The sequence below is a fragment of the Anolis carolinensis genome, chromosome 4 (assembly GCF_035594765.1).
Source record: "Anolis carolinensis isolate JA03-04 chromosome 4, rAnoCar3.1.pri, whole genome shotgun sequence".
NCBI lineage: Eukaryota > Metazoa > Chordata > Lepidosauria > Squamata > Dactyloidae > Anolis > Anolis carolinensis.
The window spans coordinates 168,184,654-168,203,846 of NC_085844.1; the positions used below are offsets into that span (position 1 = coordinate 168,184,654).

The window sequence follows — 19,193 nt, forward strand, 5'->3', positions numbered from 1 at the left end:
AGGTAATCATATTAAACTGTACAATAAAACAAGTGGAGCCTAGACAAACATTCCAATGAGAATTCAATGGGGATTGCATAAAATTGTAGCTTTATATTGAAAATTCCATTTTAAATTTTACTGTTATATCAGATAAATGGATAAATAAATCTGATAAAACTGTCACATGAAACATGCTGTCCTAAATAAACATAAAACACTGAGAAATTCAATTTCAGAAAGCCACAGTCTGTCAAAGAAAGTGACCCTCTTTTTAGTCTCTAGATAGAACAAGGCAACAAATGTGTACTTTATTGAAAGAAGCCATTTGTTTTGGTTCTGATCAATTTTAAAATAAGCCCTCATTATTCTGCTTGCATATTTATAATCCAACCTGTGTGCTACATAGTTGCTTTTTAAAAAGGCTGAGACATTGAACATCATTCTGATATTTTTGCTTTAAACAAGGAATCCCGAAGAAGACAGGAGCTACAGCTACCACTGTCAAGTAAGATAATAGAATATAGCCAATAAGATAATAGAATAGAGCACTCTGGATAAAGGGGGATGAAAGATGTGATCCATTAAGCAAACAAGGGCACACGAATTAGACTAAGCAGCTAGTTCTGGGAGTATGCTCCATATTTAAATCATGAGTTATTCATTAGAACAGCACACTTCCTTTGGTAATCTAATAGAAACTTATTATAGCTGAACAGAACGCTCTCAGTACTTCCTCCAAAAGATTCATTAGCAGAAGACCTCTCACTCAGCCTCATTTTCTGTCACAAGTTATTTGTTTGACATCTCCCTGGGAACGGGATGAAAAGGACAACCTCTTGTTTTTACAAAACAATTGCTCTGAAGTGCAATTCCAATACCAATAGAGGTTTTTAAAATGTTTATTTCTAGCGATAAGTCCTTTTCTAACATATCAGGCTTTATTGTTATAGTCAATGGCCAGCAATGCTTTCTTTCATGATGCTTTTTATCATATATTGATTCCCGGCTTTTGCTTGTATCATTCCTATTTTTAGAAACTGCAAATGTTACTCTCTCCCAAGTGCTCACATGTGACGATTCTTTATGTTTGAGCAGATGGCCATTGCTTAAAGTAGGCTATTGGACAGACTAAAGTATTACTGTCTATTATTGTAACAGGTAAAGAAGGAAGAATGACTTCATATTCAAAAGTGTTTAACAAATTTATAATAGGTTTAAAAAATAAAATAAAAGAGGTGTTCTTTAAATGAACTTTGACATGAGACTTCTCAATTAGTTATATCTGTTAAGGGCAGTGGTTCCCAACCCATGGGCCGCGAGAACAAAAATCTGGTCTGCGAACCTCCTTCCTCTTTATTTGTTTATTTTTTTATTATTATTTCTGCTCCTTTCTGCAGACCACATCAGCTCTAGATTGTTAAATATGGTTTTCTGTGGGCGAGCAGATGGCGACTACTGGATGGTATATGTTCTTTATCAGAAACTAGAGCTGATGGGGTCTATCCAATGCAATTTTCTGAACCAACACCCTAAATAACCAAAACAAAGTCTGCTCATTATTCTTTTTCAAAAACAGTCTCTGGCTGCGCTGAAAAACCTCCCTTTTTCTAAAGGAGAATTTAAAGATATAAGTGGGCTTGATATAGATAATCCTCTTTCCAACGAGAGGGGTTCCTTCTTTTTATAGGGGTAATTGAGAAAGAGAGATCTGTTATTTTTGTAGGTAGAAATGAGATTTGTTAACAGAGGCTTCTTACTTAAGTAATGGGGTAAATGCATCAAGCCAATTTCTACTGGTTTTAATTTCCATCTTTCCTCTGACTGGCCCCAACATCACCTTCTAAGCTGTTTCAAGTATCTTTTTTGAACCCCCTGGAGCAAATGAGGCTGTGATGCTACTCTACTTCCTTCCTCCTGTGTCAATGTAACATTATGGAGGGCATGTTTGGATTCAATCTGATCTATTTAAATAATAATATAAGAAACATCTCCCAAACACAAATAAAGTATTTAGTATCTATTGATAAGCAATGCTGTCCTTATATAAAGCATTGTTTCATAGTTAGGTTTTCATTATAACACTAGACTTATCATCTGCCTTTGTAATAAAGGCAGGGCAAAAATTTCTTTCAAAATCTCCTAAGTTGTGTCAACAGTGCTACAATAATAATAAAGAAAGCTAGAGTGATGTTGTTATTTGATTGCTGGACAAGGACTCTGGGAGACCAGAGCTTGTATCCTTCAGAAGCCACAGAAACCCCCTGAGTGACCTTAGGCAAGTCACATTATCTGAGCCTTAGAGGAAGACAATGACAAAGCTCCTCGGAATAAATTGTGCCAAAAGAACCTTAGAGCAGGGTCACTATAAATTGGAACTGACATGATGGTACATAACAACAATGGTAAGAATCAACATTCAAAAAATTAGTATGAAAGGAAACAACTTTGAAGAAGGGAGAAGCAATCATCCTTAGAAACAATATATTCAAAAATAAACAATATATTAAACAATCCATCCCATGAGCTAATCTTGAGTGAAGAGTTGTTAACTTTCTCTCACACTATCTGAACTAGAGCTAATGATCCAAAGGGTCTCTACCATTAGATGTGGTATTAAGGAGTATCTGGTCTCATGGATTTGCCTTCTAATCAGTATAACAGAAAATGGAAAGAGTGGCAATTCCACAACAGATTTTCCATATGGCAAACTCTCTAGTTGTTTTTAACTTTAGTGTAGGATGGTACAATGAAGAAGAACTTATAAGAACACTATCCTTTTGACAGTTATCATGATTACTGGAAAGAGATAATTATACAATGAATTCACATACAAGGTTGAATTCACCCATTGCCAGTCAAGCGCCTTATCAATAAACAAAATGTTATGCATACTCTTTAAATATATTGTTTTGAAATAAGGATAACAAAATGTTTAGTTCATTGACTATTAATGTATGTGTGTGCAAGAGCATGTGTGTGTGCCTTGTACATAAGCATGGAGCCTCATTAAAAAGCTGAAAGTAATTAATTTTATTTGGTCTATACTCAAACCCCCTTTTTCATGGTGCAGTTATAGAACTGCTTGGCTTGCTTATTCTTCTCAACATCCTGCTTTCCATGAAAAGTATTATACCCACACATCCTAGACTCCTTACAAGTAGATCAGGAAGCTGCATTCTCTGCAATGCAACAAAGCTATCATTCTGATTTACAGTTCCCACATCTTCTACCGTCCAGGAAATGAGTGTCACAAATCAACTCTTGAACCTGCCTTCCATATTCAACAAAATAATACACTGTTGTCCTGCTTCCAAACCCAGCTGCAAGAGCATAGTGACTTCATAATGACTACAAAGACTAATTACCAGAGTAAACACAATCTAACTAATATGCACACCAGAATTATAAGTGAAAATTTTTATGCAATCACAATTTTTTAAAGCCACACACATGAAAGTAGTCTCAGCAGTAAGATTAAAACAATTCAGTTTGATTTTTAGCTCAATCCAGTTTCAGATTTAATTTCTCTGGTTAAAAATACCAAGATTGTTTGTTATTTATTAACACATTAAATAGGTAAAACTGAAGTAAGAAATGTATTTGCCAACAGCTGAAAAAAATGGAAAGCTTTATTTGTTTGCAAATTAAAAACATAATGATCATTTATTTGGGTGAATTGGAAATTCAAAGGTTTTTAGTCATAAAATGTTACTGCTTAGTGCCAGTCATAAATTATAGATATATTAGCATTATAAGCAGCAAACAGGGATCAGTTTCAAGACTGTTATAGTCATGCTCTTTTTATGTTGCCAGGATACACTCTGTCATGGCTTCTCTCCAAAGAATCTCATGAATAATACTTTTGTGAAGGTTTCAAAAACAAGACTCTGGCTGCCTGCAATTTCCAGGATTCCTTGGAGGGGAGAATGGGCATTTAAACAAATGCATTCGCACTGGGGAGCTGAGTGAGCATCTGTGGCAATTTAGGATCTTAAGTAGGAAATAGGTACGAGTGTTACCTTCAAATATATATTATCCAACTGTCCTGAATTGAGAGACCCAATCTTGATTCATCTGTTGTCCTATTGATTCCGCTGGTTTAAAAATATCTCAGTTTCTCTCTTCCTTCCACTTTTCCCCTTTGTCCTCAGTTTTCTTCAATTGTTTTAAACTGCGGTCAAAGTGGAAAAGTGGTTTGCACTCACTTATCTCAGCAGGAAGGATAGGAGAGGAACAGGCAAAACCTTATTCTTCCCAGTAGACGCAGGCAAAATCGAAATGCTGTAGCATCTCCTATTCTCCCCATGAATAACTTTTGTCATCTTGATCACACCATGATGTTCTTTGGCCACATGTATCCCACATTTCATCTCTGAAATGCTGGATGGCATAAAGCTGGCTGCTCTCCCTATACTGCTTAGAAGCCACCTATAAGAACCCAGGAAGGGCATCCTTCCCTAATGAGGGAGCACAGCCCCAACACAGGGTCAATATAAACACAAGTTAAATAGACAAGCAAGTTAAGCACTCATTTGAGGAGAAGTTCTATTTAATTCCTGCATAATGTATCACCTATCAGCTGAAACTGTAAAAATAAAAGGGTGAGTCAGGAGCTAACACACAGGACAGCATTCCTTCAGGAATTTATATTTTATGGGATAAATCACAGGGAGTAAAGGTCTTGTAGCTCTGTTGTGTAAGGAAGCTTGCAGAGCTGCAGTAAATTTCAGCCACTTCCAGATAATTAGACTACATTTTAAATAGGAAAGTGACTTTATAAGAAGCAGTTTATGGTTTCTACATTGACAAAGGCTACAGTAGAAACACGTGTCTATATTTATAACTAATCTAGATTGAAGTATTCTGAAGCTGCTATGATGCAGCCTGAGAGCATCCCTGGAGCCCTTTGGCCATCCACATGGTTGGCTAAGCCAAGGGTACATTGGAACTATTGCTGAATCACTGCCAGCAAGCAGCACCCTACTGGAAGCATGCTGACAACATCTCATTTCTGGTCACATGCTGGGACCTTGATGTGACATCACCACAAGATACATTGACAGTAAGCCTCTGGCAGGGAGATGTTTGTTGGTGGTAACACAACAATGGATATATTGGCGATATGGACACGAATCAATCAGGATCCAGCTCAATCCAGCTGCCCAAACCTTCAAAATTCCAGAATCTTTCTGAAGCTTCCTGGAGATGCCAGAGTAAATCTCACATACTCATGATCTGCATTAATGGATAAATTATGTTTACGACGAACCACACTATGGGCATCTGACTGAGATGGCACCTCAGTTTCAGTGATATTACACAATAATAAACAGATAGATAAGTTCAGCATCTCTGAGTTTTCCAAAACAGAAGAAACTTGGACAGCTATGGCAACCTTTTCCCCTAACAAACTAAAGTGTGAATTCATTGTAGGTCATCTCTAGAAGAAACACAAGAGTGTTTCTGTGTGGTTCCTGACTTTAATAAAATGGTATCATTATTCAAAATAAGCAATTATTTCAATATTTTCCATCCTATGCAGTGTCAGGTCAGCTAATACAATTCAGTCCTCAGCTTCTCCCTTTTGTTTCTCAACTGCCACCCAATAAGGAGGAGTATGTTCAGTGGCACCTTTCACAGAAAGTTATACAAAAGAGAGGGGGTAGTTTTGCACCTCTAATCAAAGTGTGTATATTTTATACCTTTTATGAAATATGGTAATACTGGTTTTGTGTTATTCTACAATGCTGCTGCTTTCTAAATGCAAATGCAAATGCAGAAAGAGGGAGGAGAGGGAGAGAAAGAAGGAAGAAGTTTGCTTTAGGGAGGAAAGGCAAGGTGCTCTCTTCACAAAAGTCTCTCCAATTAACGCCTTTAAAAGTGAGCAATTTTAAATTTAACAAGATCTCGGGGGATGGATGACATGTCAGGGAACAGCTATGACTGACTTATCCGATTTATTCAATGGGTTTACACATTGTCCATGGGGTCAGTCTTCCCTTCAAAATGGAGCCCTGGCATAATATAATATAAATATGCCCAAAGCTTATTTTTTAAAAAATTTAAATCACAAAATTAATTGAAATGCTTCATTTTGCTGCAAAGGATTTAAAACGTGCTGTGGTTTTTTTACAAGAACTATTGCTACTTCAGTGCATTAAAATGCCTTTTGAAGCGTTCCAATTTTTCTGAAAGTGGCCCAACACAAAATATGAAGCTGGGTACAGAAAATAATTTAAAATAAAAAATCTACTGATTTCATCAGAATCAGTGAATGGACTTCTGGATTGCAAGTGTGACAAGTAAAGTGTAACGGAAGAATATGACAGCTTTTTTTTTTAACAAATCACTGAAAACTAGAATTATTTTCTTTTTTTCACTGTTACTACTCCCCTCCAACTTCAGATATCAATCAAATTCATGCCAGTTGCTAAATGTATGAGTTGCTGAAATGCATAGAAAAGTGCCTGCAGTTCAATCACATGCAGTAGAGTCTCACTGATCCAACATAAACGGGCCGGCAGACGCTTGGATAAGTGAATATCTTGGATAATAAGGAGGGATTAAGAAAAAGCCTATTAAACATCAAATTAAGTTATGATTCTACAAATTAAGCACCAAAACATCATGTTATACAACAAATTTGACAGAAAAAGTAGTTCAATACGCAGTAATGCTACGTAGTAATTACTGTATTTACGAATTTAGCACCAAAATATCACGATATATTGAAAACATTGACTACAAAAATGTGTTGGATAATCCAGAATATTGGATAAGCGAGTGTTGGATAAGTGAGACTCTATTGTACTAACAAAAATATGTCAAACATCTCACACAGATACAAGACACTCTGCCAGACACTAGTGTATCTTGAATCTAAATGAGTTTCTGACAAGTCTTGATACTGTGATCTATCGGTTAATGACAAGATATAGTATAATAAAAATGCTATAACTCAGTGGTTCTCAACCTGTGGGTCCCCAGAAGTTTAGGCCTTCAATTCCCAGAAATCCTAACAGCTGGTAAACTGGCTGGGATTTCTGGGAGTTGTAGGCCAAAACACCCGGGGACCCACTGGTTGAGAATCACTGCATAACCAGACAAAAAAAGAAAGAATTATGAATTATATCATAAGTAGACAACATATTAAACAATATTTTTCTTACCACTGGAGATGGCGAAAGTGCAATGTTGCCTATAGACGCTTTCAGTTCATCAACAGTTGCCGCACTCTTCAGAGCATCTTTAGACTGTAAAGGCTTGATTTTAATGTTGAATTTTTTATGTGCCTCCTCTTCCTCTTCAGATTCACTTGAGGAATAAAAGTGCTTTCCTTTGGTAGGTAGAACACAGTTAAGGAGAGCTGCAATTGAACCATGGAATCTAACTTTGGATATTCAACAACGAGTAGCTAAGAATTAAATTTAAGAAGAATGTTTCATCAGTGACACATCCTGGAAGGTCATTGTGTTAATCAGTCATGATGAACAGTTTGGTAACGTTAATGAAATAATGCATTTATAACAGCACATGTTGTCATGGTTTAGGCTGTCAGTGGCTATTACTAATAAATATTATTGCCACCATGAGTTTTTTATGATGAGGTGTGCAGCAATTTCTGCTCAATATATTTGTTATAATTCTTTTAAATATATTTTTCTCCTATTCAAGAAACATTTGGCGAGGAAGGAAAATAGAGTGGGGGTTATTACTTCTAGGTTTTTCATTCCTTTTTTCAGTTATGTTGTTAAAATCAGAAACTATTTGAAGGCAAACAAGAATAACAAGTAACCATGTCATCAAGCCCCAATTATTTTAGAGTTTATAAAGTCAGTTTCAGAACAAACAGCAAAAGGATATAGCCTGGTTCTTCTGGTCTGATGCTATATCCCTCTTCATCAAGCTCAGGTGAATTCTGATACATGAAACACAGTGAAACAATTGGATTACTTGCAAGACACAAGACAGCTAGCAATCTTCTTCTCCTCCCCTCCCCCCGTCTCTCATTAATAATGGTTACACGTCCAACAAACTACAGACATACATTTTCCCAACTGGGATGGAGTAATTTGAGCAAAGAATCTGTCCTGGAACCTGTTTTGTTAATGGCTCTAGTATCTGTATGGGATGGAGAAATGAAGCAATGTGTATCATAAAAAGGTTACTAAAATTTGTGCATGAATGATCCTTGCTGTAAGAAAAGGCACACATCTGTTGTTCGGCTTCTCTGGGGCATATTACAAAACAGACATAATATTTATTCACCTCGAAACAATACAGATATAAAGATATGCATATATATAGGCTAAGCCATTTTGCTATTCTGTCAAATTAAACTTCCTGGGCATTAAAGATGTATTTCAAGTAGCAATACAATTGAATTGAACACTATTTAGCAAAGCTAAATTTCTTCTATAGAAATTTTAATTTCTTCTAATTAGCTTGGACGTCTTCCATTTCAGTACCACAATGTGTCTGGACTGAAACTCTCCTTATTAGCATAATTGGTTTTCAATGTTTTATAACTCTCAGCTTTTCCAAGGCAGTTTTATACAATATAATTAACATACAATTTTTATATAGAGTCAGCCCTCCACATCTTATAGTTAAGGTGTTGAAGGTGTATTCGTTCCCAATTTGATTGGTTTTTCTCTCTTTGGGAATGTCTAGTTCCTACAGCATGGCTCTATGGCTGATGTCTGCCAAATGTTGATCACAAATCATGATAGAGACCCTAGAGATTTTTAGAGGAACGCTCTCTCAGGTAAAAAACAAAAGTGCATATCTCTCCCGCTCACACTTTCATAGGGTTCCTGCACCTCAACCCCTACAGAAGTGGATGGCCTACCGTATATCCCACAATAGGCATGGGATAGCCATCTAAAGCAGGATTGCGTGACTGTGAAAGTGTGCCAGCCCAAATATTACTGAGCCCAAGTGAGGTGGATAAAATCCACCTCACTTGTGCTCACATTCTGCTCCTTGGCTGTATAAAGATGTCTTTACAGCCTGTGTTGGGATGCTTACATCAGGCAATAGTAAAGCACAATACATACAGATTAAAGACATCATGTGAAAAAACTCCATGTCTTTCTTCAACATTTGGCAAGTGCAGAGATCTTGGGAGAGTATTGGGAATGTTTTTGCAGAGATTGGAACATGAAACATTGAAAGCTCCAGAGGTGTGGACATTGGAAGTGATTCTAGTCATTTCTTAGTGAAATCTGCAAAGTGAAACAATACTCACACTTTGCAAAACCTCTGTATGCCCCATATGATTTAGGCCCTTTCTACGCTGCCATATAATCCTGACTATTTATTTATTTAATTTGTATACCGCTCTTCTCCTCCAGGGGGACCCAGAGCAGTTTTACATAATGGAAGAATTAAATGCCACATATAATACAACATGTAGAAAAACCAAACATAAAACACAAATAAAAGCCGGTATCCAAATCAAATTAAAACAATTAAAACCATGTGACCATTACAACAGGGGAAGTTTCAAGCCAAAGTCAGAGCCAGTATATGTTTGAATTAATATTAATCCATCAGGTCATATCAGCTCATATCTTAGGATGGGCCAAATGCTTGATCCCACAGCCAGGTCTTCAGCTACTTCCTGAAAAATATTAGTGAGGGGGCTTCCCTAATCTTCCTTGGCAAGGAATTCCACAGCTGCGAAGCCACCACTAAAAAAAAGCCCTGTCTCTTGTCCCCGCCAACCGCACCTGTGACGGCGGTGAGACCGAGAGCAGGGCTGCACTCGAAGATCTTAATCTGCAGGATGGCCCATAGGGGGAGATACGTTCTGAGAGGTAAGTTGGACCAGAGCCATTTAAGGTTTTGTAGGCCAAAGCCAGAACTTTGAATTGTGCCCGGAAGCTAACAGGCAGCCAGTGGAGATGCTTCAACAGAGGAGTTGTATGCTCCCTGAATGGCGCTCCAGTTAGTAACCTGGCTGCAGAACGTTGGACTAGTTCCAGCTCCTGAACAGTCTTCAAAGACAACCCCACGTAGTGTGTTGCAATAGTCCAAATGAGATGTAACAAGAGCATGGACCACTGTGGCCAAGTCAGGCTTCCCAAGGTACGGGCGCAGTTGGTGCACAAGTTTGAGTTGTGCAAAGGACCCCCTGGCCACCGCCGAAACCTGGGGTTCCAGATTCAGCGATGACTCCCAAACTGCAAACCTGCACCTTTAGAGGGAGTGCAACCCCATCCAGCACAGGCTGTAACCCTATGCCCTGTTCAGCCTTGCGACTGACCAGGAGGACCTCTGTCTTGTCTGGATTTAACTTCAATTTGTTCACCCTGCATTACGGGAACAGTTTTTGTGGACCTTACGGCAGCCTATGACACGGTGCAACACAGAAAAATGCTGTATAAAGTCTACCATATCACCCGGGACTTTGACTTTACAAAAACTGTCCAGACCCTCCTAGAAAACCGCAGCTTCTATGTGGAGTTTCAGGGCTGGAAAAGCAGATGGAGGAGGCAAAAGAATGGTTTACCCCAAGGCAGCGTTCTTGCACCGACCTTATTCAACATTGTCACGAACGATCAGCCACTACCACCACTCACAAAGAGCTTTATATATGCTGATGACCTTGGCCTTACAACACAAGCGAAAGATTTTGAAACAGTTGAAAACCAACTCACTAATGCCTTGAAAGACCTCTCCAGCTACTACAAAGAGAACCACCTGAAGCCTAACCCTGCCAAGACACAAGTGTGTGCTTTCCATCTACGTAACCGTGAAGCCAACAGGAAACTGAAAGTTACTTGGGAAGGCCAAGAGCTCGAACACTGTTTCCATCCTAAATATCTTGGTGTCACCTTAGATCGAACACTAACATATAGGAAACACTGCATGAACACCAAGCACAAAGTAGCTGCACGCAACAACATCCTGCGGAAACTGACTGGCAGTGCATGGGGAGCAGACCCACAAGTAATAAGAACATCAGCCCTGGCCTTGTCTTTCTCAACTGCAGAGTATGCCTGTCCTGTTTGGCACAAGTCTGCCCATGCAAAGCAGGTGGACATAGCACTGAATGAAACATGCAGAATAATCACAGGATGCCTTAAACCTACACCTGTTGATAAACTCTACAAGTTAGCTGGCATTGCCCCCCCTGATGTGCGACGGGAAGTTGCTGCTAACTGGGAGAGAAAAAAGGTTGAACATTGCGAAAGCCACCCACTGCATGACTATCAGCCTCCTCCCACCAGACTCAAATCAAGGAAGGGCTTCATGAGAACCACCACTCCTCTTGATGTTCCTCCAGCAGCAGCAAGGGTGTCCCTCTGGGCAGCTAAACCTGGCAATTCCAACTGGATGGCCCCCCACGAGGGTCTTCCTCCCGGGGCAAACCAAGAATGGGCAACTTGGAAGTCCCTGAACAGACTCAGAAGCGGAGTGGGCAGATCTAAAGACAACTTGGCGAGGTGGCATTACCTGGAGGAATCCTCCACCTTGTGTGACTGTGGAGCAGAACAAACAACTCCGCATATGTATGCTTGCCCACAGTGTCCTACCTCATGTACAGAGGAGGAGTTGCTTAAAGCTACGGACAATGCAGTTGCTGTTGCCCGCTTTTGGTCTAAAACTATTTAGTTGTTTTTGTGATTTCCTCTATTTTTTTCCATCATTTTAAAAATGTATCTGTTATGCAATGCTTTTGACATGAAATAAATAAATAAACCCTCATCCAGTCCAACACAGCAGTTCAGGATTTCAACGGCCTCCTTGGACGCTGGAAAAAAGGAATGATAGAGTTGGACATCATCCACGTATAGATGACACCGAACCCCAAAACTCCGGATGATCTCACCCAGTGGCTTCATGTAGATGTTAAACAACAGAGGGGACAGTACTGAACTCTGTGAGACTCCACAAGACAACGGTTGTGGGGTCGAACAGCTGTCCCCTATCAACACCTTCTGGGTACGGTCCTCAAGGAAGGACTGGTGCCACTGCAGAACAGTACCCCCAAGCCCCATTCCAGCAAGGCGACCCAGAAGGATACTGTGGTCTACGGTATCGAAGGCTACTGAGAGATCCAGGAGAACCAGCAGGGACATACTCCCCCTGTCCAGCTCTCTCCGGAGATCATCCACCAAGGAGACCAAGGCCGTCTCAGTTCCATGCCAGACTGTGCCTGGTCCAAATAATCAGTTTCCTCCAAGAATCCCTGAAGTTGTGAGGCAACCACACGTTCAACGATTTTATTTATTTATTATTTATTTCCAACATTTGTATTCCGCCCTTCTCACCCGAAGGGACTCAGGGCAGCTTACAACAATGGCAACAATTTGATGCCCACACAAAAACAATATCAAACAATACATAAAATCAATTAAAACTATTAAATACAATAAAAATTGCAATATATAAATTTAAAACACTTTACCCAGAAAGGGAAGATTGGAAACAGGTCGAAAGTTATTCCAGTTAGTGGGGTCAAGTGATGGCTTCTTCAACAGCGGTTTTATTATCAAAGCAGATAATCCACATTATCTGCTTTGAACTGGATTATAGGAATCTAAACTGCCATGTAATCCAGTTCAAAGTAGATAATCTGGATTTTGTATGGCTGTGTACATGGGGCTTTAGAAAGGAAGCAAATAATCACTTATCCAATGATCTGAAGGACTGTTGAAACAGCAAGCATTTCCACCCAAAGCCCCTTTGGAGGTTACATGTCATAGTGCACGGGAGTAAGATCTGATAGCAATAGTTTTTTAAAGGGGGGGGGGGATGGGGGAATAACTAGAATTTCTTGAGAACATGGAATATTCTAGGAGAGAATGGATATCAAAGTGTTATTCTTACTTACATATCGTTCCCAGTCAATCTCTGAATAAAACCCATTTGGAGCACCATTTGATCTCTTCTGTAATATATAGTTAAAAACAGTAGGCTTTGAATAAACAAATCAACATAAAAATTCATTCATTTGACAAATTATAACAAAACTGTAAGTTTCCAGTTCAGAATATCAATGACTTGCAATTTATTAAGGTCAGATAGGACTTCCTATTGATCCATAACAAGAAAGACAATACCAGGCCCATAACTGTCTTTGGTTTCCTAAAGCCAAGAGCCAGAGCAAAGATTGCAGGGAGAGAGTACTATTATTATATTTTCAGGGATGAAATGTCACAGTTTATGGCAAATGCAGGTTGGACCATAGCTTATAGGTCTAGTTGCAGAAAATGTCAGTCATTTCCTGACATCTTCAAATTATGTGGACAAGAAAAGGTGATATGAAAGACTAACTGAAGCCCTAGTAAATACATTGAAGAGAACCAAAGGATAACACAAAATGTGTTTCATTTAAATGTAGGATATTTATATAAAATAGAAATCTCAAGTTATTTTTTATTTCCCTAGTCTTCAGAAGCAAAATTATCAGGCAATCCTATCATGTTCCCTTGGCATTCACAACATGCAGAGAAGCATAATATAGAAATATAGATCAAAACATCCTATTCATAATAGAACACTGGTCTCAAAGTGCTTATATACACTCAAATCAAATATTTCATTTCAAAAGCCCATGTTTAAAACATTTTCAATATCATGAATAGAATGAACATTTATTAATTTCATTCCAAAATATCTATTATAAAAAGAGAATTCAATGTAACAATAGAATTTTAAAGCCAAACCTGGTACACAAAGCAAGGTAAATTCTGATCAGTTTCTAGTTACTTGGATTATCATCAGTTACCCCTGAACAAAACAAAACCCTGTTGAATACCAGAAGATGCTGACAATTTGGTAACATTAATCAGATATAAAGACTAGAAACATATCAGAAACACAGGAAAATATTTGCAGTAGTTCATCATCTTAGTGAAAAATGCACTGAAATGAGCAATGCAGAAACAATATTAACCATACATGTGTAAATAAGAAAATAACAACAAATCTCTGCTAGGCTTACAATTGCTCCAAACCAACCCCCTGGAAGCTTTAAACTAATAGGGATATCCTTACCGAAACTGTTTTTCCTCCTTCCTGTGCACATTCTGGTTTGCTATTGGAGGGTGGATCATGAGGATGAGGGCTGGGTGGCTGGAATGGATTTTGTTTTTTATAGAAAAAGGGTTAAACTGTTGGGTGGTTTGATTTCCTTAAAAAAACATGAAAGTACATGGAGGAAGCAAGCTCAGAATGCACTTTTCAGAGGGATTACTTGCCAAATTTAAGGTTGCTGTCAGCAGACTACTGTAGAGCACATGATAGGGTTCTATTCAGCAGAAAGTAGCACTGTTATAGTTGAGCAGCAGGGGTACGTATTAGCAATTGTAAAGGCTTTTTCTTAATTTAGATTCTAGAAAAAAGATCTTCACAAGTTACAACATTGCCATCAAAGTCAGCTCAAACAATTAATATTCTGCAGAGGCCCCTTTCAGCTGATCTGCCAACCTTTCCCACTGGCTCTGAGTAGTTTGTGATATAATTCAGCATTTATTTTGCAGCTGAATATGCATCTAATAGTGTGGTCCTCAGTGTTTTTATTCTGGTTTTGGCAAGAAAATGGTTAGCAATATTTTGACATTAAATAAGCTTTGAATCCAGGCAACATCATCTTTATCTATGTGTCAGCCCTGTTCCTACTCAGAATTATATACATTCCCTATGCCCTCTGCAATATGAAAAGCAGACTGATAACATAGCCAATTTTAACATGATGATTACAAGCTCTGGTCCTTATTTATTTTTCTTACATTAATGTTGTTGAGATTCCGAATGCACAGTCCAAAAAGCTGGTATAAAGCTACATGATACTCAGTGTTACATATTGAGTATAAATTCTTGTTCTCCATGCTCATGTTATACAGGTGAATTTCCTCTTCTTCAAAAATTCATCTGTAAACTTTGGAGAGCTGGTGCCCAATTTCCACTCTGTCAAAATACTCTAAGAAAAGAAGTGTTAAATTTTCTGTTAACTAAAATAAATAGCAGATCTCATAGCACCTGAATACTAAAGGACAATCTTTGAGACCAAATTTCAAAATAATTACATTGACAGATCATCAGATTTAGAAGTACAGGCCTTAACTGTATGAAGGCATTAAAAATCAGGAATGCTCATTCACAATAGTGAACACACCATGGTGTTATTGTTAATGAACTAATACAGCTAAAGCTCTAAATCAATCATTGATAACACAAGAAAATAAAGTTACAGAGAAGTTTTATGCTTGGCATACTCCCAACTGGCTGCAGTTAATATTTTGAGCTCTCCAGCGACAGATAGCAAGAGAACAGGCTGCCAGATTGCCTTGAATATTACAAAACGGATGAAACTAGAAGACAGTAGAACTACAGTACCTGTTTTGCTGAAAACCAAGGAACCATGGCTCAAACTAAATATGATATGGGTAATTCTTCATAGGATCATATGGGCTGGATCCACACTGCCATATAATGCAGTTTCAGAATGCAGGTTAACTGCATTGAACTGGATTATATGAGTCTACACTGCCATATAATCCAGTTCAATGCAGGTAATCTGCATTCTGAAATTGAATTATAAGGCAGTGTAAATCCAGTCAAGGTTTCATTGTTACGTTGACACTAAAAACATCTATGATGAATGGGATTTTGATTACTATTACAGAGATGTGACAGCAGAGCTGGATCATCTTGTCCTTGCTATTTCTCCAACACAGGTTGCTCCCCCACCCTATAATTGCTAGTAGCCATAGAGGGTCCAAATCAAGGAAAGATTTATTGAAATACTTCTGATTTATTTGAATAAATAAAAATGGTGAGGAAGTTTTCCCACTAAAAATATTAAACATAATAAACATTTAAAAATAATTGTTAAAAATACTCTTTAGTTCCCTAAAGGGAAGGATTCGAATGAATGGGTTGAAACTTTTTGACTGAGCGATAGAAAATTTTTCCTAATGGTAACAACAATTTGACAAAAGAATCTATTAATGGGTTTTCTCCCTTAGTTGAAATCCTCAAATATATCTAGACCAGAGTATGAAAAGTTGATTTTAAAAGTGAATAATTCCAGCCAACATTCAAAGAACCTTAGAGTAATTAGTTTAATCTACATTTAAAAGTAATCTATTACTTGCCAGTTAGTTACTTTATTTTTAAATTTTTAAAATTTTCATCAACGGTCTGAAATACAGAATGTACTAGTACTTGAACCATGTGATATTTCTCCTCTGCAATTTTAACCAAAATTCAGTGAATGGAAATTGTTCAGGTCACTGTTCCCAAGTGCTGTGACTCCCTCCCAAATATCCTTTGAGTACTTATGGCCAAAAAAAAAAAAAAAAAAAAAAAAGACACTGAGATTTACTAACGGGTCTTCAACATCTTATATATGGTTTTGTCAAATATTACCAAACTACCATAGTTATATCAGAATGAGGCAAGCTATCCATTATAGAAAAATTTACTTAGAATTATGGACATTTCCACAAATGAACATTCTGTGCTTTTTTGTTTTTTGGTGGCAGATGAAACTCTGCATTAAGGAAAGTGCACAGAAGAGGACAAGACCTGTTTGCAGAGGTCTTCTGTGGTTCTTTCCTTATGTTCCAACTACCTGTAAGTCTTCAAAACTGTGATATAGATGAGGCCTGGAGAGAGTGGATCAAGTTTACAGGTCTTTGCTTCCCTTTATCACTGCTGAACAGAGCCTTGACCAAATTGTCAAATAAAGTAAATTAAAAGTGCTTGACAGAACACAATGGGGATGCAAAAGGATCCGTGAATGCGGTGTTTTTTGCACTCTAAAGCTGCGGTGCTAAGCAAACCTACTTAAAATTCAGTTAATTTAAACTAATTATGCTTACTTGCAAGCAATTCTGTTTAGGATTGAGAATTAAGGATCTTGGGTCAGAAGGTTTCCATTTTTTTGTTTATTAAAAAAGGGTTTTAAACACATATAACAGGGCCTTTCCAGAAGATAAAACTTTCCAGCATCATATTGAGTTAATTTCAGGACTGTATATTGAACTCTAATCGAACACTTGTATTGCGAAATTCTATCCTCATATAAAGAACTGGAGAACATGTGGGAAGAAGTACAGTTTTGCTATGTGGAGAACAAGTATTCAACTCTCTAAAAAATATTTGTGCTGGAGAGAAAATGGTATCCTATCTTAAGGGGAAAAAAACTGTTTGTGATGGAGAGACAACAATATAGAGTTTTAAGAAGAGGAAAATGCAGTAGACCATTGATGAAGGAGAATAAGTGATGTCTGCTACTTGTTTTGAAAGGTCTACCAGGGGCCTCACACTTTTAAAGCTGAGGGCCAGTTCATAGTCCCTCAAACTGTTTGGGGAGGTAGTTTTTTTTAAAAAATGAACTAATTCCTATGCACACTGCAAACATCTTATTTGTAGTGCAAAAAAATGAAAGAACAATACAATATTCAAAATAAAGAACAATTTTAACTAACATAAACTTAACAGTATTTCAATGGGAAGTGTGTGCCTGCTGTTGGCTGATGAGATAGTAAAGTTAATAAGGATTGTTGTTGTTGTGTGCCTTCAAGTTTAGGGTGGGAGCCTTAGTTTGGGGACCCCTGGTCTAAGCCAATGTACCAACAGTGGGATTATATGGAGGGGATATTTAATTCCAAGCAGTTACACACATATTTGTAAAAGAAATAACTTAGAGTCAGCAAAGAGGATCACAGAAAGGAATGCTCTTTGCTCAAGTTGCCACAGATTTTCTGAAAGACTGTAGCATTCAAACAATATATTCTAGGTTGAACTTTCCAAACAGCAAGAGGGACGTTAGATGGGGTAAGAGCACAGTTTCGTTGGTGAAAGAAGACATGCTGGGAAAATTCAATGTCTGAACACTGATGTACTTTCTTGAAGGATGACACCTAAATCATAGCCAATGCAACTGCTGCTTATTTGGTATGCAAAAAATAATCATCTGGAAAGGCCCTTAGCACTCCCAATTCTTGTAATTTTAGTACAAAAAAATGACATATGGTGTGACTTCCAGTGTCTCCATTCCATTGGTGAATATCTGTTGAAGACCATTAATAAACCACTCCAATTTCCCTTAACTTATTCACAAGATAAATTTTAGTAAGAGTTTTAAAGTCAGAATCAATTTAGAATAAAAAAAATCCATATCTGAGCCCAACATTCTTCATAGCAAACTTAAAGTCTAATAGCTGACGAGATGTTTCCTGCTAGTCCAATTCTAGCAGAGACTCAAAACCTAAAACCATACATAAAAGCAACAGTTAATTCAAGAGCAACCCTTTTTGTATTTCTATTTTCTATAGGTTATTCAATATTTTCATATTATATCCAATCTTTTTCTGTTTTACAAATATTAAGTGTAATAGTCAATGTTTGCAAACTGTTTGCATATGTGATTAGTATTTGTTCACTCTCATAATTATTAATTTATCTTTGAAGTATTACACAAAAATATTCCGCTGACTAGGGTTTTTTTAATCAAAAGGAGAGTGACACACACACAGAGAAAAATATTGTCTGAGATAAAAGGCTCAGAATGAATTTAAGAAAATACTGAACACTGGACAGTATTAGAAACTGATATGGTATCACAGAAATAGAAATAGAAAGGGTTAAATTGCTTATGATAAATCACAAGTTGGGGAAGCAGTTACCATTAGACATATCTAATTTTAAAACAACTCTAATAAAGAAAGACTTTTAAATACTCACAGTTCCATCCCTGTCTGGTGATCCTCTGTAATAAAGTAAACATACTTACTATTACCATTATAGGTCAAACAACCTACATTCATTTTGAAAACATTTTCCTTCACTGTTTGTATGGTTGGGAGACACAATAAACTGATTAGCAACTACAGATATTATCACACAAGGCTCATAGCATGAACTGCAGCCTCCCCAACCACAAATGGAATGGCTTGCCATAATTCTATATTCATTCCAAACCAATCTGCAGCTCATCTGTAATCATTAAGTAAAGGTAAAGGTAAAGGTTTCCCCTGATGTTAAGTCCAGTCACTTCCAACTCTGGGGGTTGGTGCTCATCATTTCTAAGCCGAAGAGCCGGCATTGTCCATAGACACCTCCAAGGTCATGTGGCTGGCATGACTGCATGGAGTGCCGTTACCTTCCCGCCAGAGCGGTACCTATTGATCTACTCACATTTGCATGTTTTCGAACTGCTAGGTTGGCAGAAGCTGGAGCTAACAGCA

General features: G+C 37.7%; 1 protein-coding gene across 18 annotated transcripts in view; it reads right to left on the minus strand.

Moving 5' to 3' along the window:
• The window catches only part of sgip1 (SH3GL interacting endocytic adaptor 1), a 169,292-nt gene that overhangs the window by 89,295 nt on the left and 60,804 nt on the right, over positions 1–19,193 (minus strand). For 11 of the 18 annotated variants that reach the window (XM_062978197.1, XM_062978203.1, XM_062978194.1 and 8 more), the window contains exons 3-7: positions 18,691–18,715; positions 13,993–14,070; positions 12,827–12,883; positions 7,846–7,900; positions 7,152–7,327 (exon numbers count right to left, since the gene is read on the minus strand). In XM_062978197.1, coding sequence (XP_062834267.1) covers positions 7,152–7,327; positions 7,846–7,900; positions 12,827–12,883; positions 13,993–14,070; positions 18,691–18,715 — 391 coding nt within the window. The remainder of the gene's footprint in view (positions 1–7,151; positions 7,328–7,845; positions 7,901–12,826; positions 12,884–13,992; positions 14,071–18,690; positions 18,716–19,193) is intronic. The other 7 variants (XM_062978201.1, XM_062978196.1, XM_062978206.1 and 4 more) reach the window with 1 other exon arrangement.